Source organism: Choloepus didactylus, chromosome 8, assembly GCF_015220235.1.
Source record: "Choloepus didactylus isolate mChoDid1 chromosome 8, mChoDid1.pri, whole genome shotgun sequence".
In the NCBI taxonomy this organism is placed as follows: domain Eukaryota; kingdom Metazoa; phylum Chordata; class Mammalia; order Pilosa; family Megalonychidae; genus Choloepus; species Choloepus didactylus.
Window position 1 is genome coordinate 91,399,763 of NC_051314.1, and position 24,995 is coordinate 91,424,757.

A 24,995-nucleotide genomic window follows, 5' to 3' on the forward strand; every position below is an offset into this window, starting at 1 on the left:
CGCATCCTATTCCTCCAAGATCTCACACACAATTCAATACTCACGGAAGCAACACTTCTTGTATGTTATTCCAGATTGCTTTTCCTCCCATGATTATTGTCAGCTGAGTTGTCAGTTCAAGGAGACAGCCACCTGGATCACACTGGAATTTTAAAAAGAAAATATTTCATTTGAATTTCAGATGGGTCTAATTTGAAATAGATTTATTAATTTTATTTTTCTGATATCTGTTTAGGCTTTAAACAATCTAAGGAATATACAATAAGAAACTATTCATTGGGCAACTGAGATAAAACATGAAGTAGTTTAAATGATCAAGAGAATACAATTCTTCATTCATACCTCTTCATTTCTATATTTTCCCAGCCAATAAACTGGATCTCCTGGATAACCTACAAATTTGCCCTTAAAGAAAGCTATGTAGAAACATGAAGAGTAGTAGTTGACAAACTGGAATAAGAACATCTTCATGGTTAGGCTGTTCTCATAATCAGTCTGGGTCCTTGGGAGTTCTGCAGTTAAAACAAAGCAAAGTAAGATTTTAAAAATGTGAACAGCTTTGAGATTCTAATCAAAGACACGATACATGAGTTAGCATAGCAAAAAATAAATAAAATTCAGTTTCCGTTTATGTTGCTTTGAGTTCCTTAATATAGCCACAGTGTTAATTCTAAGCCATCAACAATTTCCTAGGTGGCAAAAATATTCAACTGTTCCTTAAAAGTTACAATTACAATGTTATCAAATGGGTAAGAGCTGTCTTCTCTCAGGTCCAAGTCGACAGAAGATTATTTTTGAATAGCCTGCTAAATGATACTCTCTCATCTTCCTGATTTATAATAAGGTAGGTTTGTTGAAGAAAACAAACATAATGAAGGGTGACTTGCTAAAGGTATTTGGGAAGACAAGACAGGTTATTCTCCCAGTTTGGAATTTGAATCAGTCTGACCATTTTGAGAAGTTGACCACTGAGCAGACCATTCAGGAAATGACCCAGGCATAGGCAGAGTGCAGGAGGCACTTAGCTTTAACCACTACCTAGCTGCCTGGGATAGCAGCCACAGCTGGTGAGAATGTAGCTATATTAATACGAACAGCATTGGGGAAGACATATAACAATGTTAATTGCTTGTCCTCTCTGCAACAAAGGAGCATACATGCCATGGGAGCCAAGACTATATTCCACTTATTTGCAATAAAAAGACTATTTACTTTCAACAGTAGGGTAACATGATCTCGTGTAATTGAAAACATTATTCGGCACTTTTGTTTACACAGAGCTTGGACACTATAATGATTGTCTTTGCTTTGTCCCTTTTATCAGGGCAAAGCTGAAGATAATACATTTCCCATAGTCTGGAGAATACATATTTACACTTGAAAACTTCTAAAAATTTTAACATACTGGAATGGAAACACCAAAAAGATACAGTCTCTATTTTTACCAGGTTCTAAAAATGCATTAGAAATTACCTTAGCTGCCATAAGAACTTACCAAAGTTAGTAATCATGATGGCCACTTTTTCATAAATGGCGTTGAGAATCATGATAATGATGAAGCTGATGATGGAGGCGGTGATGGATGTAGCTGTCTGTGGAGTCAGATACCTCTGGATTGGGTCTGTCCCATTAAAGTGTTTGGGAAGTTGGGCGGAAAATACAATGAACACTGAGAGCCTGTAGACAATGATTCCAATGACTGAAGCGATGATCAATAGGATCTGAAAGCACAACACATGGCAGCATGAAACTCACCAACAGCCATGTTTTTACCATTAAAAATCATCCCCATGCTGGAATTGACAAGATGCATGTGTGAAGTGAGATAAATCTCACATGACTGCTACCACAAGAGGTGGAAAATCATGCAGGTCAAATTTCAAAGAAAGAAAAAGGAATGGTGAAACCAAAAGAGGGAGTATTTTGAGTTGGGGTAAAAATGGGATACCCAACAGATGCATTTCCTTCTTCCAGAACAGGCTGTGATAGCACCAGTGAAAACATCCTTTCTACAATTACTGAATTATTTAGGTTATGAATCAGTGTTTTTTTTTTTTTTTTTTTCCTCTTTTGCTCATCTATAACCTATTAAAGGGATATGTTTTCCTTCCAATGGAGAATCTAACCATTTCAAGTGTCAGCAGGGGCTAGCTTTTGCTTAATCTCTGTAGCAGGTGAGATTCTGAACAGGAGCAGTGAAGCTGTGGGCAGGGAGGTACTCCGAGGTAACTGATGGTACCACAGCAAGTCTCCACAAATAGCTTCACACGCTTTTCACACTCAGATCTGAAACAGGCAGCCATCCATCCTTGCACTGATACAAGATTCATTTCACTAATATTGCTGGGAGTATCTGAAGCACAGTTTGCACACGGTAGAATTTCACTTCCCCAAAGACAAGTGTTCTCTGGCCACTGAACAATGCACAAGAAAGGTCCCATTCTTTTCTCTTTATTTGATATATAGGTATGGCTATTAGATGTCATTGGAGAGGTATATTTAAGTTGTTTGCCCTATGCATACTTTTTTGACATATACAGAACCAAGTAGTCAATGTGTCGGGCTGCACATGCAGGCTGCCATGAGTGAGAAAAGCTGTGGAGAACTTCAGGACCAAGCACATCAAGCAAGGTTGTTTACAGTGACAGCAGAGGGGCCACTGTTCACCTGTGGAGAGCAGTAGAGGAGTGGATTTAGAGCTCGGACTCTGGAGCCAGATTCCAGGATTTGAATCCCAGCTCTGCCACTATTGTGGGGCCTTGGACAAATTACATAGCCTTTTGCACCTCAGTTTCTTCACATATATAATATGGATAATAATAGCACTTAGCTTATAGGATTGTGAGGATTAGATGAGTCACTATAGGTAAAAAACACTTAGAATATTAAGCCTAGACACACGAAAAGTACCATATAAATATTTGCTATGGTTATGGGTACCAAAGTGCTGAGAAATTTTTCTTACTTTTTAACAAATCAATTTGTAGAGAAGGCATTTTCCCCTATAGCTATCCTTCATGGTTAAGGCTTAATACTTGTGAAATGAGGAACATTTTGTGTATGTATGAGTATGAGTGAAAATTAGCTAGGATTGGAAAAAAATCCATCAGAGAAGGTATAGCAAGTCTTCCCCTCTCACCACAACATGTACAGGCCATTTAAATATTTTGTTTTGTGTTTTAATTATCTGCCCAATATTTTTTTAAAACTATGAAGTAATTATGATAGTTAACATTCTTTTATTGCTTACTATTCACCTGGATCTGGCTCAGCACTTTACATGTATTTTTTCAATCCTCACAACAACCCCTGTGAGGTAAGTAATATTATATCTCTGTTTACAGGCGAGGAAATAGAGGCTCAAAGAGATTAAGCAACTTGCCCAAGATTAAGCAACTAGTAAGTACAAGAACTGGCATACTAAAGAGTTTCAGTATCCAAAAGGCACACCGCTCACCCACCTGGTTTAGACTAAAATCTATTTCAGAACTTTTACAAGTTGCCTCTTTCAGAGTGCTTGATTTGTTCAATTCTCCTTCGTAGGAGGCAGGCAATCTTTTGAGTCTCCTTCCCAAGGTTGTAAATTTTCTTTTCTGATTATAACTGTAACACATACTCACTATAGAAAATTTAAAAACATCTTAATAATAGACATGGGTTGCTTTTGCTGCCATAGGTGTGTTCCCCATCCTAGAGAAGGAACCAGCTTTGGGGGAATAACCCCTTCTCTGTTTTTGGCCCTGTGTTCTGGGTGGGATTTCCCCACCCCCTATACTCCAGACATAGCTCCAGATTGGTTTAGGCTGAACAGTATCTCAATACATTGGCCTCAGCAACTGATTCAGGGATTGACCCAATAAGAGCCATTGAGATGTGAGGAGACATCTGCTAGTGTCTAAGGGAAAGAGAAGCTTCCTCTATCAAGAAAAGGCCTCTCTTTGCTTGGATGTGATGTGAGATCTGGAATGTGGCAGCCACTTTGCTAACATAAGGGGAGTGCCTGGAACCACCATGGCTGGCAGCTACTTGGGGCAGAATGAAGACACAGAAAAAAACACAATTCTGGATGTCATCTGTAGTATCTAGCCCTAACCAAAGCCATACTTCAGACCTGGAATTTTCAGTTACAGAACCAATAAATTCCTTAAAAAAAAAAAACAAAAACAATTGGAGATAGATCTTCTGTCATCTACAATTTAAAGACTTCTAATGATAAAAAGAATAAAAAAAGAAAAACAGGAAAAAATGGCCTACTATCTACATATAGGTACAATTTCTTGAGAACTATGCCTTGTTTACATATTTAAAATCATTTTACGTATTAATTTATACTTCCTTTTACCTATCATAAATTATAAGCATTTTTACATGCCACAAACCACTTTTCATGAACCTACTTTCTCACAGCTATACAACATTCCACTGAATAGAAGTGTTTGTAAGTAGGATATTTATATTATGCATATAATAAATAATGTGATAAATGTCTGGAAATAAATCTTTACTATTTTGAAATATTTCCTGATTATAGGTTTCTAAAAGTTGAATTGGTGGATTCAAGCATATGAATATTTTTAAGACTCTTGATACATGTTGCTAAATCTCTCTCTAGGAAGATCAGACCAGTACAAAATTCCAGTAGTCTGGCATGAGAGTAGCTGATTGCTTTACTTCACCATCACAAAAGGTGAGTCATAGCACTTAAAAACTGTTGCTAATTTGAGGTGAAAAATTTTATCTTGTTTTAATATGCCGGGATTTAATGACTATCAAGGCTTGACATCTTGATGCTTACCGGCCACTGTATTTTTTCTTTTGTGAATGTGCATTCATATTCTCCATCTTTTCAGCTACCGAGATCTTTGGTGTCATCTTAGAGGTGATTTGGACTCTCTATATTAACAGTATTAACCCTTTGTTTGCCCTATACGTTAAACATTTTTTTCTGGTATTTTGTTTAAACTTAGTTATCTTTGAAGTATGGAAGTCTTTAAATATTTTCCTTTGAAACTTATTCCCATTGCTATTAAGTTTAGAATGTCTTTCTACATCTAGAGATCATACATTCATCAATCAATATTTTTAGTATTACATTTATTTATTTAGTATTTCTGGAATTTATTGCAGTATGTGGGTAATGGTATGGTTTTAAATGCTTTTTTTTCTTTTTTCCTTAATTGGTAACAAGTGTTCCATTACCATTTACTGAATAATCTTTACCTATCCCACTGATTTATAACGCCTGCTTTCTCATGTTAAATTATCACTGATCTCAGGGCCAATTTCTGGGCTTCATGTCCTGTCATTTAATCTGGTGGTCTGTTCTCGAGCCAATACAACTTCACTAAAATATTATAACATTAATATGATTTTATTAATAAGAAACCCCAAATAACTTTTGTAAGAGCCGATACTTTAGAAATATTCTCATCTCATCTAGAATCATTTGCTTAAGACTTTTTTGTCATTTAGTAGTTTTAAAGTTTTCTTTAATAGTCTCTACATCTTTTTGTTAAGGCAATTACTAGACATTTTATTTTGGTTGTTGCTGTCGGCAAAGTGTAGAATTTGTAACTGTTCCATTTGGTCTCTTCATCAGAAACAGGAAAATCCTGAGCCACTAATATCTGAACAAATGATGTGAAAGAAACTAGAACCACCACTGTGAACAAAAAAAGAAATACCCACGATATTTTGAAACCTCAGGAGTTGCTCCAAGTGGTGGCTGAGTAGGTCTCTAAAACCAACTCTCTCTCTGAGACTATAGTTTCCAGGCTCAGCTTTTAGTTTCCCCCAGATTTAAAATTAAATATTAAAAAATAAAAAATTTCACAGACTCTTACCCAGAATAAGACAGCACTGGCACAGAGGGCTACACGTATACATTTTCCCCAGACAGTAAAGGGAACACGTTCTTCTTCCTAATTAAAAAAAAAAACAAAAAAAAGTTTAGTAAATCAAGGGATAATTCCAATGAAATTATATATCTATTTATCTGTCTATAAATCTTGGGCTTAATTTAATTTTTTTTAAAATTAGTTTTTAAATATAGTCTTCTTAGTCATAATTGCACATTTAAAAAAATAATTTCAAGCACACACACACCAAAACACGTGCAGTGTTCATTTTAATAACTTTTTTTTTTCATTTTTTTTTTTTTTTTTTTTTTAAAAGCAAGCACAAATAATATTATGTGCTGTGATCTGAGCTCAGGATTCTGGGTATCTGACAATGCCAAGCTATAAAGCTACATTTCTGATGTTGTCTTAGGTTTTAAAAATTATTGCAATGGTTACAGGGTGACCAGGTAGGATGAAAAGTTTCACAGATATCTTCAACTACTAGTTATCCTCTCTTCGTTTCTTGGTTTAGCTTTATATATTAATTTGGTAAACTACAAATTTTAAGAGTTTCCATCTTATTGTTTTACAAGAATATATTCAAATACTTCAGAGAAGTCATGAATTCTAATGATTTACCTGAATTTTTAGAGCAGTTGTAGTATAATAGCTGCAATCTGGCATTTACTCTATGCCAGGTACTATTTTAAATGGTTATATATATTAACTCAATTAATTCCTACCATACTTCTATGGGAAGGCAACTCTATTATTCCTATTTCATAGATGAGGAAACTGAGGCTCAGAGAAGTTAAGTAATTTTTCCAAGGTCATTCAGCTTGTAAATTGCAGTGCTGGGATTTGAACCCACATAATCTTGTTCCTGAGACTTCACCACCACACTATAGACTCTCTAAACCAATGAAGGATATATTAACAACAAAAGTAAAATGAAGAAGAAAGATAAACAAAAATGAACCTTCTTCTTCAACTTCTTAAAAAGCAATGCGTCAATGGGAATTAAGTGATAAATTGGCCTTTAACTTAAACCAAATTGGCTTTCTTCATATTTTCCTATATTGCCAGCTTTAAAAGCTCTTTTTTGTTTCTTTGTACTCAAAAGACTTTTTGAATATCAAATTTTGTCTAAGTTTCAGCTTTCATTTTTTGAATGTACAGTCTTTCAACAACACATGCTTTGACATTGCCTTCCCTAGGAAATAGCAGGAACTATTCATAACAGGGATTATTCAAAGCTTAGTATGTTGTAAAAGACAAATGTCACCCTCTATTAATAATTGAAACTCATTTTTTCCATTTGTAAATGAGGAAGTTGAACTGCTCACTCCAGCCTCTTTTTAGCTCCAACATCCTATAAATCTTGATACAATTTATAAAATCTATAGCTGGGGACATTTTCAGATGCTCTTGGTAAAAGCATTTTCTTTCCAAGAGCTATTCGTATTCAGAACCTACTGTCCTTATGCTGATGACAGCAAGTACAATCAGTTCTAAATTTTCTGTGTTGATGGAAACAAGCAATAATGCAGATGATTCAAAAATCAGCTTTCATTGGCTTTGGGATATTCATACAGAGGTACATGGTCTTATCTTATTTGTTGCAGCAGTAGTAGTAGCAGCAAATTCACCTTTCCAATTGTATAAAATGCCTGAACATAGTTGGATCTCAATAAATATTTTCCCTTTTCCTCTATTGCTTCTCCATCTTAAAGACAAGTGCCACATTATTTTTGCACATCCCCACCAGAAGGTGGAGCAGTGACCGAAGCTTAGTGCTGGATAATGGGGCAGCTAATCTAGGATGAAAAGGGGTCTGTAATAATGAAGGTGCATGTGAAAAATTGAGAATCAACTATAAAATCAATGCATGTTTCTTTATATCTCTATGTCACAGAGTTTATTGTTGTTGCACTTCTGTTGTCACCACATTTGTTTCCTCTGTTCACTGTTGTTCTAAGCAGAACACCCACAGTGGTTCTTCACATTATCTGCACATCAGAACCACCAGGAGCTTTAAAAAGTCCCTAAGCCCAGCCCATACCCTTCTGGCAAATAAGAGCCAACAGTGATGGGGACCCAGGCATAAGAATTTCAGCTCCCCAGGTGATTTCAATGTACAGCCAAGTTCGAGAACCCCTGCAATAAACTTAGTTGTATCTGCAGAGCATCCTCCTTACCTGAGTAATCTCATTTATCACCACGTGATTACACCGTGCTTCATACTCAGGTCGGGGTTGTTCTTCCTGCTGTAACTCAACAGTGTCCCATTCATACTCCAGCTCTGCTTGACGCCGCTTCCAAAACTCCAAAAACAGGGTAACTAACAGAGAGAGAGACAGAACAGGATGTTGCAGAAATCTGCACTGAAAAATATTAATTATAGGTGATACTAATATTTAAAAGGGAGAAAAATGATTTAATGCCTCCCCTCCCTTTTTAGAAAAAATTGATCATTTACACAACTTGTGAAGACAGACTACACCTTCCTGCAAGGTAATAATGTGGGGGTCAGAAGGCAAGCAGGTGTGTCTAATGCTAATCTGTCTGCTCCTAGCACTTTATTGCTGACTAAACAACTCAGTATTCAAAAGCAGGTCATGGTCCATCCATCAGTCCCTGTTCCCTACAACCTTCTCCCCCTCTCTCTTCCTCTCCCCAAATCTCTATGTGCCAGCCCCCAAGCCAAGTCAAAGTAAAACAATACCACTCTTCAGATGGAAAACTGCTCTCTTTCTCAATCTTGTGTAACGTATAAACAAAATAATTTTTGGAAATCTTTTTATTTTTCAGAATTTGTTACTTAAAATACCAAATCTAAGCAACATGAATAAAACAACTTTAATTGAAAATGCAGTCTCAGGATAAATCCCCTCGGCCCTTTTACCAGGCAGACTACTACCCCTAAACGCTTCACTACAGATACTCTGTAATTACCACTATTCTGTCCACAAGTAGTTATTGAGTGTCTACTATGTACTGAGAATAAAGACTACAAAAGACACAGTCACTGCCTTCAGGAGCTCGTAGGTCCATTACAATGAACTGATAATGAACGTACACTATTGAGGGCTATGATAGGGCTAAGCATGTGGTACTTCGGGCACACTTAGCTGGAACCTCTAATAGGGGTGTTTCAGGGAAGGCCTTCCCAGCGGAGGGTACCCCTTGGGTGAGTCTTGAGAAGTGAGCAGGAGAAGATGGGGGTGGACAGGAAGCAGCATGTGCAAGCATAAAGAGAGCAAAGAGAGTCAGGTACTTTCCAGGAACTGTAAATAGTCTGGTAATGAGTATAGAGTGTGAAGTGGAGCACAGGGCAGACATCACAAAAGGTTTTGTGTGCCTGGCAAGGCAATCTTAACCTAAAGGTGGTAAGACATTGAGGTGTCAGACGAAGAGTTATAAGGAACACATGATCGAGTTTTAGTTTAGAAAGATTTCACTTTCTGGGTAGGGAAAGCATTGTGGCAGAGCAACAGTAGAAGCAAGGAGACATCCTGGTAGGCAAATGCTGAGGGCCTCCCTGGGCAGGGAGGGAGAGAGAAGGTGGCATATATGAGGGATGGCTAGTAGGGAGACTCGATCCAGGATGATGGAAGGGGAAGGGAGAGGTCAAGGATGCTGGCCCGGCTTCTGCCTTGGGTGATGGCCTACATTCTAGGCATAAAAACAGCAGTACAAGGAGCAAGTCAGAGAAGACAAGCTGCTCAGTTACGAGCAGCTCCTGTGGGCCAGTCCCGGAGAGATGCCCAGAAGGCAGGTAAAAATCGAGAACTCATGGAAAATGATCTGGACTGACATGGATTTTCATTGTTTTAAGTGGTAACTGGAGCAATGAGTGGGTATCACTGAGATGTAGGGCGGTAGTTCTCACCCTGGCCACACAAGAAGCACCTGGGGGAGTTTTAAAAAAATACCGATCCCTAGGACCCACCCCTGAGATTCTGATTTAATCGGTCTGGGATGGGGCCTGAGCATTGCTATATATATTAATCTAATAGGCAGTCAGGGTTGAGAATCAGTGGAGTAGAGAGAGGAGAGAGAAGAGAGCTTGGGTTGAAATTCTGCAGACATTGCAAGTGGCAGCCTGGGATGTAGGAGAGAATCCTTGGGGTGTGGATCTAAGGAGAATGAATGGAACACTCTCTAAGACAATGGAAATGCTTACAAGCATCAACTTCCCAGCAGTGTTTGTTGTGACTTTACTAATTTCTCAGTAACAATGTGTTAGAGTAGAAATAACCTGGGCTTTGAAATCAGGATCAAATCCTGATTGTGGCTAAAATGTCTCAACTTTCTGAGCCCATTGGGAAGTGGAATTCACAAAGCTCTGGTCACCCAAATACTCCAAGTTCTCCAAGCAAATAGCTTGTGTGAGAAATCCATATGAGAGAGACTTAGCTGGCCCACCAGCCAGACCCCTGATCAACAGGACTGATCTGGCCACTTCTGCTCAGAGGAAGGTCTTCCTTCTCTTTCTGTGTTCCCTGTGCCTTCCTCCTGAGCTCTTGAGCTTTGGTAATCAGACTTAGGGCCTTCTGCATTGAAGGAGCCTGTTGCTCATCCATGGTAAATCAGTATTTGTGCTCCCAACCAGGACCTTCAAAAATAAACCCCTTGGTGAGAACAGAAGGATGGTTCCCCACATCTCGTTAGCTCGGCCACCCCGATGCCTTGTCTAGCCCAGGCCATAGCCAAGGCAAAGGATCTACTTTGTTGGGTGTTCAGTATGGAGAGTGATGCCTCCACCATGGAGAAACCACCTGTCCATTTGTGCCTTTGTCCCCACGATGGGGAAATGAGGTATTTGCCTTTTTGTCAAGGGGATTAAAGTCTTGAGGGCCATTAGGAAACTTTGCAAAGTTGTGACTGGCTGGTCCTGTTATACCCACCTGACCTTTGCTGGCCTCGTGGCAATTATTCCCAAGAGACCTCTCCTGGGGGAAGTGGAGTACAGAATGAGCCACCACCCATGAAGCAACCCTCCTTGGCTACATGATATATGCCACCCACTTAGTCAAGTCCCTAGGCTCAGCATCTCAAACAAAAGACCCCTATTTTTAGGCTGAGCTCTCAATCTTGGGGCTTGCCCTTATGAAGCCATAAGAGGCTAAGCCTACTTATAATTGTGCCTAAGAGTCACCCCCAGAGAACCTCTTCTGTTGCTCAGATGTGGCCTCTCTCTCTGAGCCAACTCAGCAGGTAAACTCGCTGCCTCCCCACTACATGGAACATGACTCCCAGGGATGTAAATCTCCCTGAAAACATGGGACATGACTCCCAGGGATGAGCCTGGACCTAGCATCGTGGGACTGAGTAAGCCTTCTTAGACCAAAAAGAGGAATAGAAATGAAACAAAAATAAGTTTTGGTGGCTGAGAGATTTCAAGTAGAGTCAAGATATCATTATGAAGGTTATTCTTATGCGTTATATAGATATTCCTGTTTAGTTTTTACTGTATTAGAATAGCTAGAAGGAAATACCTGAAACTGTTGAACTGCAACCCAGTATCCTTGATTCTTGAAGATGAGTGTATAACTGTACAGCTTATATGATGTGACCATGTGATTGTGAAAACCTTGTGACTCACACTCCCTTTATCCATTGTATGAACAGATGAGTAGAAAAATGGGGACAAAAAGTAAATGAGTAACAGGGGGCAGATGGGGAGGGGATGGGTTGTTTTGGTGTTCTTTTTTACTTTTATTCTTTTTATTTTTGTTTTTTGAGTAATGAAAATGTTCAAAAATTGATTGTGGTGATGAATACACAACTACATGATGATACTGTGAACAACTGATTTTACACTGTGGATGACTGTATGGTATGTGACTATATCTCAATAAAATTGCAAGGGAAGAAAAAAGACCCCTACTTTCTAATTTACCTGAGAATTCCACTGCCAGTATCGTATGCACCCTCCCTGAAGTTTTCTTCAACTGTCTCCCCCTCTATAACTATGATCATTCCAGTTATGATCATATGTGCACTGTTCCTTATGCTGACCCCTCTTCTCTGAAAAAATACGTAGTAGCACTCATGCATCCTGACCTTTCTTTGCCTCTATGTTTACTGCCTATCATGCCCACTAGAAAGTCACCTTCACAAGGCAGGGGTTTTGTTTGTTCACAGCTGAAGCACTAGCACCTAACAGGCACTGAATGAATGACCTAAAGGAAGCCATGCTGGAGACTGGAGGGGCTCTGCCACCTGGGACTTCTGAAGGATGGCACTGACTCAGAGGGCCCACCTGACTTCCCTGCTCCCCTCCATGCACGTCATCCCACTTGCCACCACTCTCTGCCACACCAGTCCACTTGGTGTATGTGTACCTTGCAACAGGCCTGGATAACTCAAGATGGAGAGTATATCATGGAGAGTTTGCCAGTTTATTGGTGAGGCCTTAGTCAGCCCCAGCCCCTTTTCTGCTGGGAGTACGGGGCAGACAGGCTGAGGGAATCATCACGTGTACTGTCCTACCTCACGGCAGGCACCCTGGGGAAACCCTGGCTCTTCCCTGTTCTCTGGACTGTGGGTGGGAAAGGGTGCCTGGCCCATTATGGCCTCTTTATGAGCCCTGCCCACTGGAAAAAGCTCTTTAAAGCCACTACAGATATCTTCATTGTTTTCCTAATTCCTCTAAATTTTGCAATTTTAACCTAGATATTAGAAATGCAGTTGTTTTTAAAATTTTCTTTTACTGATTTTCAATGAAGAAAACTCCCAATTTCTTTCTGCATAGTAAAGTTACTTTTCACTTCACACACACATAAAATCAGCTTGCTTTCATGTTTTATATCTCCTAACATAACTTTTTTTAAAAAATTCTTTTTTATTGAGATATATTCACATACCATACACAATCATCCAAAGTGTACAACTGTTCACAGTACCATCATATAGTTGTGCATTCATCACCCCAATCTATTTTCTAAACATTTTCCTTGCACCAGAAAAAGTGGAAAAAAAAAATTAAAATTAAAAGTATAAAAGAACACCCAAATCATTCCCCCCATACACACAGACCCTATTTTTCATTTAGTTTTTTGTCCCCATTTTTCTACTCATCCATCCATACACTGGATAATGGACTGTGATCCACAAGGCTTTCACAATCACACTGTCACCCCTTGTAAGCCACATTTCTATACAACTGTCTTCAAGAGTCAAGGCTACTGGGTTGGAGTTTGATAGTTCCAGGTATTTATTTCTAGCTATTTCACTGCACTAAAATCTAAAAAGGGTTATCTATATAGTGCATAAGAGTGCCCACCAGAGTGACCTCTCGACTCCATTTGGAATCTCTCAGCCACTGAAACTTTATTTCTTGTCATTTTGCATCCCCCTTTTGGTCAAGAAGATCTAACATAACTTTTAAAGGACACTGTGATTTAGGACCAAGTTTTGTTGCACTTTGGGACCTATGGGTATAAATGAAACATGAGCTTGTTAAAATTAAGGCTAAAGATATGTGGTTTTATATTCCTGTTTTAGAAAGAAGGGTCTGTATCTTTGTCACATGAGATAGGACAAAGGAAAGTCCCAACCAAAACAATGCAATTACATAATAAAGATTTCTAAAATGTTTGTTAACAATTAATATACACTGTATTTTGTCATTGATCTAAATGCTGATGATGGACAAATTATTTGCAGAGCTCTTATTCTATGCTTGCCATTTTCTGTTTATAGGCCCTTAGGTAATTTGCTTAATCTCTCTGGCATTTTCCTCATCTTTAACAATAGTCATTCATTTACTCAGTCTCTACCAACAGTATTAACAGGATATAATTTATGAAACTAAACTTACTTTTCTCACAAATAGTAACATAAGTAATTCTAATCAGTGCTATAAAGGAGATATGTGGAATTTTATCCCTTACCCCCAAACCTGAATATAAGGGGAGGAAAGGCCTCAATTTACCAAATCCTGAACTTTAGGAGCAACTTGAAGCCCTCCTAGGAAGTGATGGGACTGCCATGCAGGCAAGAAGTGGTCTGTTGAGAAATAATGAGTTGTGAGACAATCCTTAACCTCAAAGGCAAAACCCTGGGAGTTACAGTTCCTTATTTTGTGCAGCCAAGGACTCTGCAGGGTCTATGGAAGATAATGGAAACCTAGTATAGTCACCCAATGTTTTGGGGTAGTCCCGGGTCACATCAGTGCCGACCACTGTGCTGAACAGTGCTGCGTGTTCCAGGACCTGGGCGACTGTGCAAATGATGGACAGGAATTTCCTGCTCTGTATCTTTTGCTCCTTACGATAAAATAACTGGTAGACCTCCAGTGGTGAGCACTGCACTTATGTCCTCTGGCCAAACCACACACCATGAGGCTCCAGTTGATTAGAAAGAATAAAAACTCTTACATCAACAAACAATCAAAGAAGAGAGAAGGTTGCCTGGCTTGGGACTCAGGATAGCTTCTTCTCTTAATCACGATTTTATCACATTTAGAGGGAGCATGCATCAGATGAAGAAGATGCCCATACACATAAAAGGGGTTCAGAGCAATAAAGCTTTGGCAAGGTTATATCCAGCAATGTCTAGGGAAAAGAGATACATTCCATTGCATGGGAGTGTTCTGGTTGCTACAAGTGTTTATGGTGAAGGGATGGGGTGTTTTCAACAGGCCTCGAAACCATCTATACATCTTTACTTACAGAGGCACATTAAAATGGATTAACTTGCTCTGCATTTATTCCAGTTTTCTAAATGAAGAGCTGGAAGTTTAAAAACTATATCTCTCAAACTCTTGCCGCTACCATTATAGATGTGATTTTAAAAATAATCAACAAGTGCATTTGTGTGTCACAAATTAGAAACCGAGTGAAGGCAGAGATGGTGGTGGGACAGGCATTAATTTTGCTCGTGTGGATCCAGCAGAATTAGCACAGCTCTGGAGCTAACAGCTGCAACAGCTGTTTTCTGACCCCCAGGTGTGGCTAGCTGGGGTAATGGCCCTCTGATTCCCCAGGACCCTTAAAGAGCCAGGTGTCTGCTGTTTTTCTAGATATCACTACACTCAGTCTAGAACTCACCCCTCCAGCATGTCCAGTGATTCCGTAAGTAGGCAAGTCCCTGAATTAAATCCTTTTCTGAGTAAAGTCAGTGAAACAATTTCTGTCGTCTACTACTAAATCTCAACTGATATTCTCACTTTCAGTATGTATCTCCCATAACATGGACAATTCCAAGGGGTGCCTGGATAGGAAACATTTCATTCAGCCACTAGAATGCACTTCCTCTCGTTAATTAATGCATTATGGCTTTCACAATGATCTTATGATCTGAATCACCAAGTTTATTATTTTGGGTAACTATGTGAAATCAAGTTTCTGGATCAGCAAGGCTGAGAATATGAATTGAACTATGGTTCACTCAACAAGGTAAAGCCACGCTGTGAAGTATTTTGGTAGCCAGCCTGCTGACCTCCCATGGTGGACACATCTCCAAGGCTCCTTCCCTCCAAGGCCTCAATCATCCTGATTTTGAGAGACATATTCTCATCCAGATGTCGCTACTAACAAGGTTATATTGCATTACTTTTAACTGTAATGTATTAATATATCAGTCAAGTCCCAAAAGAATGAAATGTATGTATGTGCGGGAGGGGAGAGTGGACAGGAAGGGTAAGCAATGGCTTCATTTTTCTAGTTTCCATTCAGACACAGTTATTAAAAAAAAAAATAAACCAAGTATTTAAGAAAGAAAATTTTAGTATACTTTCCATCCCCTTCCCATCCTATTCCACCTTATTAAGGGATGGGAGAAAGGACTAGTCTAAGGCTGTGACCAGCGTGGAGGCTGCTGTGGGTGGATGTTGGTTCTCAGTGGCCAGACAACGGGAACTCTGGGAGTTGGAGGAATGGCCAAAGCCAGAATTGGCAAAAGAAGCCCCAATACTATGAAAAGTAAAGATGAATGGCAAATATGAGAGGTCAAAGGTGGATACTAAAAGTTACAGTCATGCAGTCCAGAGCCTGGAGCCAGGAAGAATCAGGTGAAAGTGGGTGAGGAGCAAGAAGGAACTGGGATGTTCATAACAGCATTGTTCACAATAGCCAAAAAGTGGAAGCAATCCAAGTATCTATCAACAGATGCACGGATAAACAAAATGTGGTATACACATACAATGGGACGGTGTTCAGACATAAGAAGGATACATGTAATGACATGGATGAACCTTGAAATCATTACGCAATGTGAAATAACACAAAAGGACAAATAGATGCGAGTCATTTCGCTGGAGAAATCTATATTCCATGGCGAATGGAAACACTAGGGATGCACAGGGGAACTAAGAACTATGTGCTGGCAATAGCATTGTTTCTGCAGGCAGCTCCAAGTTACCAAGAAGGCCTATATTACTATAAACAGAACAGAAGCAGAAGAGTTATTAAAACATCCTTCCAACCTCTCAAGAATTTACCGTATGAGGCATCTCAGTCCTGTGAAGGCTGATAAGGAGGAGCTGTGGCATTACTAAGGAATGTGCTGCTAATATTGGCTCCATTGGCCTATTTAGCAGAAAAATGAGCAACAATAACAATTCTCTATATTTACAGAAGATTGCATCTATGGGCCTCCTTTAATCTTTACAATGATCCTGAGAAATGGGCATTATAAATGAGGTTCAAAGAGACCAAGGGTGTGGGGTGGGGAGGAGGACAAACAATACACGATTCCATTTATATGAAATATCTAGAATAAGCAATTTCATAGAGACAGAAAGCAAATTACAGGTTACGGAGGTAAGGGGAGTTATTGTTTAATGGGTACTGAGTTCTGTTTTAGGTGATGAAAGTTTTGGTAATGGGTGGCAGCACTGGTAGCACAACATTGTAAATATAATTAATGCCACTGAATTGTATACTGAAAAATGGATAAAATGGCAAATTTGATGTTATATATATGTTACCAAGATAAAAAATAAAAAGAAGGAATTGGACTTGGGGCAGGAGTCTGGGAGGCATTCAGAACCTTTATTTCATCCATGGATTTGTGTTTAGGACATTACAAAATATGAATAGTGGACTGGCTTGGCCTAAAAGGGGGGATAATTTTCAGGTAAGTATATGATTCCATATTGATAGTAAGAGGTTTTCCACCCTCAACTTTTACAATTCCTAGGGAGCAGAAAAATACTCTAAGTGCCACATATATCTGGACAAAAAGAAGATGCTATGAGAATATGATGATGATGATACGACTAACTTTACATGATCCTCCCACCTGTTCAGTTCTGCAATTTCAGACTCTGTAATGAGGTTCACAGCAGTGGTTCTCAGAAAGCAGAGGTAACGAGGAAAGAGATATGAAGCACTTAAATTCATCACACCTACATATTCTTAAAGATCTGCATATGGTGCTATGAGCAGAGCTGAAGTGTTTTCTGCATTCTAAAACCTGATGAAATAAAATCACCAGCCCAATGCATAAGTCAGTTCTATAAAGATGGTGTAGTTAATGAGGACAGAAAGGAAGGTGAGCTAGGAAATTCGAGGTTTGTCTTTCTAGTGTCAAAATTAATTACTTTTCTTTACCTAAAATATCTTCCTTAATTAGGGCTAGCAGCATCCATTAGTAAATGGAGTTCAATAGATGTGTGAAAAGTTTATAAATTACGAAGCCATGCTGATTCTAAGGATTAAGGCAATAGTTTAAAAGTACTGACCCATATGTTCAGCACATATGCTCTTACTGGGGGAAAAAAAAGATGTATTTTACAAGGAATGAATACAGGGGATCTTATTTCATCAATAAATTAATTTGATCTTTATTCTTCTATGCATCAAGAATTAGTCAGTGTTTGGTCTCCAGCCAAAACATGCTAAATATGTCTGAATGACAGGGTAACTTATCGGATAATTTGGGCCATCTTACAGTTCCCTTTTTCCAGGAGTGGCAACTAATACTTCTAACAATGTCCAAAATAATTGGATTGTCTGTTTTATAATTTATTTGACGACCCTTCACAGGGATAACCACTGCAAAAGAGAAATCCTGCTGAGGACACCCTGTAAAAAACTGTTGCTGTGACCCCCCCCCCCCCACATGTTCATATGTTGGGTTTTCAGGAAGAGACTCAGTCTGTTCAGTTTCTTCCCCCACCTTTCTATAACTGTAACCCTTTTCCCCTTGGCTTACACAATGAAATTGGATATGTGATTGCCTTTGAAAATGGGTATATTTTGCTTCTACGGTAGAAAATTTACATCAATTAAACAATTAAAAGTCTGCATTTAAAGAAAAATGATAATTATCTCAGTACATTAATCATGCTATTTAAAGTAAATAATATAGCATTAAAGATTCTATCTAGGAGTTATATTCTTTAGGATCATGTCTGTTCTATTTGTTAAACAGAATTTGCTTTTATTATTGCAAGAGTAGCACATACTTATTAAATATCCCCTCAAACAGAAGCGTACAAAGACGAAAGCTCACACATAATCCTGTGTTGCTGCTTTCCTTGCACCCTGAATGTTAGGTTGGATCACAGCTGGACTGCTGCCATAATGGTTCCCTGTGAATTGATTCCCTCTATGTCCAAGCCTTTGGGCAGTCCTTCTGCCTCTCCACATTGATTCTAGCTTGGTCATATGACTTGCTTTGGACAATGGGACTTTAACAAACTTGATGCAACCATAACTTAAACAGCATTTGCTTGCCCTTTCTTGTTTCTCTTTGGAACTCTGGAACCACCATGTGAAGAATCCTGGGCTAGCCTATCAGTAGATGGGAGGCCACGTGGAGCAGAGACAAGCTATCCCAGCTTGGTCTCCATAGACCAAACCAGCCAGCCCAGGTCGAGCCACCAGCTTAATACTGAGATAGCGGAGCTGGCCCATACCTAAGAACCTCCCAGTTGACCCAGAGAATCGTGAGAAATAATAAATATTTGTTGTCTTAAGCTACTACCTTTTGGGATAGTTTTTTTATGCAGCAAAAACTAACTAATGCAATGGCTTTGGAGTTGTAAATGGAGTTTTAGGGGTGCCAAAGCTTGGCCAATCCAAGATCCTAGAGAAGGGTTTACTTTGATAGCCTATATAAAATTATATAACACTATTGAATGGGGTGCATTATGATCTTAGATTTTTTTTTTATGTTAAGAGGCAAAATCATACGTAAACTGAAAAAGAAAAAGAAAAAATAACTTACCCCATACTCCCATAAATACTGCAAAAATTAAGGTTCCAAAACTGTCAAAGATGCACAATTTCTGTAAAATGCAATAATGACATGAGTGAATCATGTTCTACACTTACTAGAATTCACTAAATATGCAATGCTTTGTGTATTCTACAGTCTGAAGTTCTTTTTAAAGCTGCTATCTAGTTTACCAATCATATCTATTATATACTCACAGATAGGATTTCTCCTTATTTTAAACACAAACAACCCTTGTTATATTTACCAGAGTGCATCTTCCAATAGAATTATTTCATTTAATGGCAAAGGAATACACGTAGCTGCTAAGATTCCACTCAGTTTAAAGCCTCTGTCAGGCTTTTGAATAACGGCCTTTCTTTATAGGCTGTTACAGTGAATTTGAGGAAGGAATATGGCCGTTACAATATTCTCTCTTCTATATTCAATGACCTCTAAGCAACTTTTGGACTTGCATTTTGTATCTAATCATCATCTTACCCTGGTGGGGAAAGTTCCAGAATTCCTGCTTTTCTTGTTAAGGGAAGTACAAAGCTGGAGTTTGTTCTGAGATGGCTATCCTCTATACCACCAGGAGAAAACTCACAGGAATGCTGTTTCCCTCAAACACAATGAAGGCTCTTCTATTGTCACCAACAAATGTTTCCATCAGAATAGGAACGCACAGGTACTTTTGCTTACATTAAAATGAGTACAATGATCATGAATGAATCAATGACAACGTTGGGTAAAGAAGGGTCTATGCACTAGTTTAGACAAGTTTCATTTCTTTGCTAAGATGTAAATAGTCCATTGCTTCTTGGAAAGTCTTTCAACTAGTTACTAGTTTTTAACTCCTAAAAATCTATAAAGTCAATGGAAAAAGGTGGCATGCAGATAGTATATTAACTTTATGACAGATCATATGAAAAGTAAAGAAGACAGGAACAGGGAAGAAAAAGAAACTATAGGTGAGGGGGGGGGAAACCTTTTTAAATGCTAAAGAAAATTTAAAGCTGCTTCTAAGGAAAATTCTACTTTGTTTTGGGTAACTTCGTGTGTTGCCTTTATATTAATGTAAACTGGGTAAACTTCCATCTAGGTAAAGATATTAGTTAGATTAATTTCATAAAAGAATATCTATCTAGCCACGTTCTCATCTGGTTTCCAAAGCAAATAAATGTCTCCTCAATCATCTATATATATCCTTATCAGAAAGCACCACCCCAAATCATCTGTCATCCAATTCCTCTAAAAAATTCATTTGAAGGAAGATAAAATAAATAAATCAGTTACTGCTCTGGGGAACAAGTCCTTCCCCACTTACTCTTCTAGGCCTGGGAGTCCATACACCACATATTTCAAATCTTTTATTGTTGACTCTTATGGAACCATCTTCTCCAAGTTGCTTTTAATGTTATACCTCATCCTTTACTGAAAATTATGACAAGTTCTATGAAAAACAGTTCTGCATATGTTAATGCTATTACCGCTTTCTGCCCTCTTTTAGGAATCAATGCAATTCTCTATTTCATACCCCCCTACTTGCCCTAACACCTCTATTCCCCCTGCCCCACCCCTGACCCCCCAAACAGGGTAAAAAATCCTACCTGTGAATTCTTAGCCCTACTGTGTCTATGTTGAGGAATAGCCAATGCAAGCACATTTGTCAGGGCTAGAGAAAAACAGGACTGGCAAGAAAGAGCAGGTTTACTGCCAACACAAGTTCAAGGTGAGAGATGTCTCACACTCCTGGCTGAAGTTACCGTTTTTGCTACAAGGGTGAGAATCAAGGGTTGGAGGGAAATAATAGGATGGTTGGCCTCGTGGGCTACGTGGAAGCAGGAAGTAGAGGGCAGAGAAGCCTAGCTTGGCTTGCCTGGCAGGATGCCACGAGTGAGGGCACGATAGCCACATCAAGAGAGCAGCCCCAAGTTATCGTACTGCTTTAGTCAAATGGAACAGGAAAAAGAAGAGAGAGTTGCATATGCGGGCATGATGTTTTTAAGTAGAGGAACCAATCAGAATCTAGAAAAATGATCTTATTAATGCTTTATCCTTGTAAAGGAGCAAAACTAAAATTTTATAATGATGTGTTTCTAAGAACAAAATATTAATAACTTAACATGTTTCCCTTGTATCTTATGAGCCAGGAAGCTAAGAGGCTCAATCACAAAAATGAAATGAATCCCTATTGTTTGTACAAATGTTTTTTTTTTTAATATCTTTGATATTGATTTAATATTTCTATTTCTAACTTGTTAATTCTTTTAGCATAAATGTCAATTAGTGAATACTTCATCTCTTCTCTTAGGAAAGAGGTAGAAATGAATATATAAATGAATGTATAAAATAAATGTATGAAAGAAGGAAGGAAGATGGAATTGGCCAGCAAACAGAAAAGAACAAAAAAGTGCTCTTTCTTTTTCTTCTTTCCCAACTTATGTTTTTTACTTCATCCTTTTACTCATATTCTTTTGTAGTTCAAATCACATTAGAAAGACTCAGGGATCCTTCAGTAAAGTGGAATAAAATCAAACTTACTTATTTTTTCCAAAACAGTGGGGGAAAAGTACACAGAGAGAGACACATTTTAAAGTCATGTGCTTATGGATGGGTAGGTAGATGGGAGGAGAAGACAGGAGGAGAAGACGTGGTGTGTGGAGAGGGAGAGAACTTCTTAAGGAAAGCGGAACTTCCACTTGTACTTTTGTGGTGTACAATTAGTCTGGGGTATTATCTTTGCCATTTGTCTTAAATACAGTGCCTTGGGATGCATACTAACTAGTGACCTTTAATTTATGAGTCAACATCATTGGAAGGCAGCGTTCCTCTTACCAGCTTTAAGTCTCTCATGATGTGTGATCTATGACAGATGTTTACAGCCTAGAATATTTTTTGGTTTGGGAAGGGGTAATGAAATCCATTTTAATTCATAAATTAAGTTTAAAAACCCATGTGTTGACAATACCATGCAATTGTCATAATTAACTGGTTGAATACTTTTGCAAACAGAGCTGGATTTGAGAGTGAAGTGCCCAGAACCACTGTCAGCCAGTGAGGAACACAGCAACAGCAGGAAATGCAGATTTGCTGTCAATTTCTGGTTTTGCCAGTTAGTATGTGGCTGACCTTGAACAAATTATTTAATCTCTCAGTCCTCAGCATTTTTAAAGCAATAATATAAGTACAAGAATTATGCAAAGTATGGCTGACCTTGAACAAATTATTTAATCTGTCAGTCCTCAGCATTTTTAAAGCAATAATATAAGTACAAGAATTATGCAAAGTATAAAACATAAAGCATCACACCAATACACTCAGTTAAAATGTCTCAGATTTACATAGAGTAGGTCCGAATATTCTGAGGTCACATAAAGATTCCTAAATTTCCATGACGGAACAAGGGAAAAGAGAAAATAATGACGAAATGGAATAGTATGCCAGTGTTTTCAGGAAAATTCTTTGATGTAAGCTGGTCATCTTTCTTTCTATATAGAGTTTCTGGTCTGCATTTCAGTAAGTGCTATTTACCTTCAATGTCAGTCCTAAACCTTCTGGATTTTAGGAAGTCATAGGGCTTGAGACCATCTACATGTAGTAGGATAGTCAGATGTGTTTTGAGGGAATGGTGTTTTGTGGGAATGTTTGGAGAAAGAGTATGTATTATCAGTTATATACAAAACCTTTCTTATGCATATTTATAGATACAGTCTAAATCTGACAACCAGCCATTCAGGATCTTTAAAAATTTAAGCATAGTTTCAGTACATCTTCAAAGTGGGAAAACATAAGTACAAATTTCAGGTTTCCACTCATTTGAATTAAGGAAAATACTCATAGTAGCAAACCTATTAAATAGCATTCACGAGATAAGTCAGGATTGAGATTTCTGCTTTGATTACTTGAAATACACAAACAGTTTTGATTCTAACTTTCCACACCGACCCTCCATGAGATTTGGATATGGCTTTTAATCTCAATTTACTACTTGTAAAAGAGGAGTAAACACATACATCCCATTTCTATCCTCAGAATGTTTTGAAATTTAGCTTAAAAATATCTTTCTGAATTCTTCAGAGAAAAAAAATTTAAGTTCTACATTTTACAATTTATTATTATTAGAAGAAAAAACTCATTACATGTAAATGTTTGGAAAGACAAAAAATTACCTTTGAGGACTCGCAAGTCATGTTGAGTTTCCAGAAGTGACAAAGCTTATCACACTGAGGGCACATTATGATCTTTCCACCAATATCAGGATCACAAACTTCTTTACTAAGGAAAAGAGAAAAATAAAGTTTACTTTAAAAATGTTTATTAAACAGGACTTTCTAGCAACATGATAAAATACAATATCCATTCGTGATTAAAAAAAAAATTAAACCAAACCTCTTAGAAAAACTAGGAATAGAAGGAACTTCACTAAGCTCATAAAATAATACCAATAGAAATATATAAAACCAATGGAAAATATCATAATTAATAGTAAAATGCTGAAAGTACTTCCTTTTGATCAGGAACAAGAAACGGGGTTCTACTATCATCACTTCTTTTCAATTGGAGATCCTTGCCAGCACAATAAGCCAAGGAAAATGAATATATGAGGATTGGCAAGGAAAAAAGAAAACTAACAGATGATATGATTGCCTATATAGGCAACTCACAGAATCTACAGTAAATTACTAGAAATTATGTGAGTTTAATAAGCTTTCTGGACACAAAAATTAATATACAAAAAGTAATTGTGTCCCTAAACAATTCCAACAGTTAGAAAATAATTTAAAAATACAGACACCTTTACAATAGATTAAAAATTATAAAGAGCATAGGAATAAATCTAATTCAAGATGTGTAAGAATTATATGGAAAAATTATAAAACTATGTTGGGAAACATTGAAGAAGAACTATATAAATGGACACATATATTCTGTTTATGATTTAGAAGAATCAATATTTAAAGACACCAGTTCTCTTCCATGTGAGCTGTGGATGCAATGGAAGAGGAAAGGACTAAGAACAATCAAAACACTCCTGAAGGACAAGGCGCTATTGGCATAGGTTAAGAAAAACTGACCAGCAGAACAAAATAAGGATTTCAGAAACAGACCTCTGCATATACAAAACTGATTTACAGCAGAGATGGCACTGTAAATCAGGTGAGAGCTGACATTTCAATAAATGGGGCTGGTACAATGGAATATCCATATGGAAAAATATGAATGTAAACTCAATCATAGTACATAAAAAATCTATTCTAGGTTGAAAAAGGCAATGTCAAAAGAATAAACATTAGAAGAAGATAAAATATCTATGTAACCTTAGGGTAACAGAAATTTCTTAAGAGAGACACCAAAAAACATATACCATAGAGGAAAAACTTGAAAATTTCAAGATTTTGAAATGATGTCTTATTAAAAACACCATAAAGGGAGAGAAAAAACTAGAAACAAACTGGTGTAAGATATTTGCAACACATGAAAATGACAAAGGATTACTAGCAAAGTATTTAAATAATTCCTTCAAATTAATAAGAAGTGACAACAAACAAAACAGTAGGCTGCACATTGTTCCATCCAGAAGAAGCCTTTCACACAGACTCCCATTTGAATGGGGCTGGAGTTAGGTAGCCCTGAAAATAACTCAGTAAAGAAAAAATGGGCATGGCAAACATTATTGGAATGGTGGAGTAAGGACATCTGAAAATCTGTTCCTCCGTCAAAACAATGAGAACACTGGTAAAAGTTGTCAAAATCATTTTCAGGACTCTGGAAATTAAAACCAAAGACTTATAGCAATCTAAGGAACACTTATTTGAAAAAAAAAAAAAAAACAAAACAGCTAAATGTCAGTAAGAATAGTGAGCTTCATGGTGTTTTAATGGGCCCTATTCACATCCCATCTCCCCAACTCTGAAGCAGCCTTAAAAACCAACAGCCTTGCCATCATGGTAGCTGTTAAACAGCAACGTGGCAGCCACT

The 24,995-nt window shown here is 37.9% G+C and overlaps 1 protein-coding gene across 2 annotated transcripts in view; it reads right to left on the minus strand.

Moving 5' to 3' along the window:
- Positions 1-24,995, minus strand: part of ANO6 (anoctamin 6) — a 234,918-nt gene that overhangs the window by 22,656 nt on the left and 187,267 nt on the right. For both annotated transcript variants that reach the window (XM_037848272.1, XM_037848273.1), the window contains 7 exons: positions 23,186-23,291; positions 19,026-19,086; positions 8,039-8,181; positions 5,844-5,921; positions 1,496-1,721; positions 343-512; positions 45-142 (listed from right to left, as the gene is read on the minus strand). In XM_037848272.1, coding sequence (XP_037704200.1) covers positions 45-142; positions 343-512; positions 1,496-1,721; positions 5,844-5,921; positions 8,039-8,181; positions 19,026-19,086; positions 23,186-23,291 — 882 coding nt within the window. The remainder of the gene's footprint in view (positions 1-44; positions 143-342; positions 513-1,495; positions 1,722-5,843; positions 5,922-8,038; positions 8,182-19,025; positions 19,087-23,185; positions 23,292-24,995) is intronic.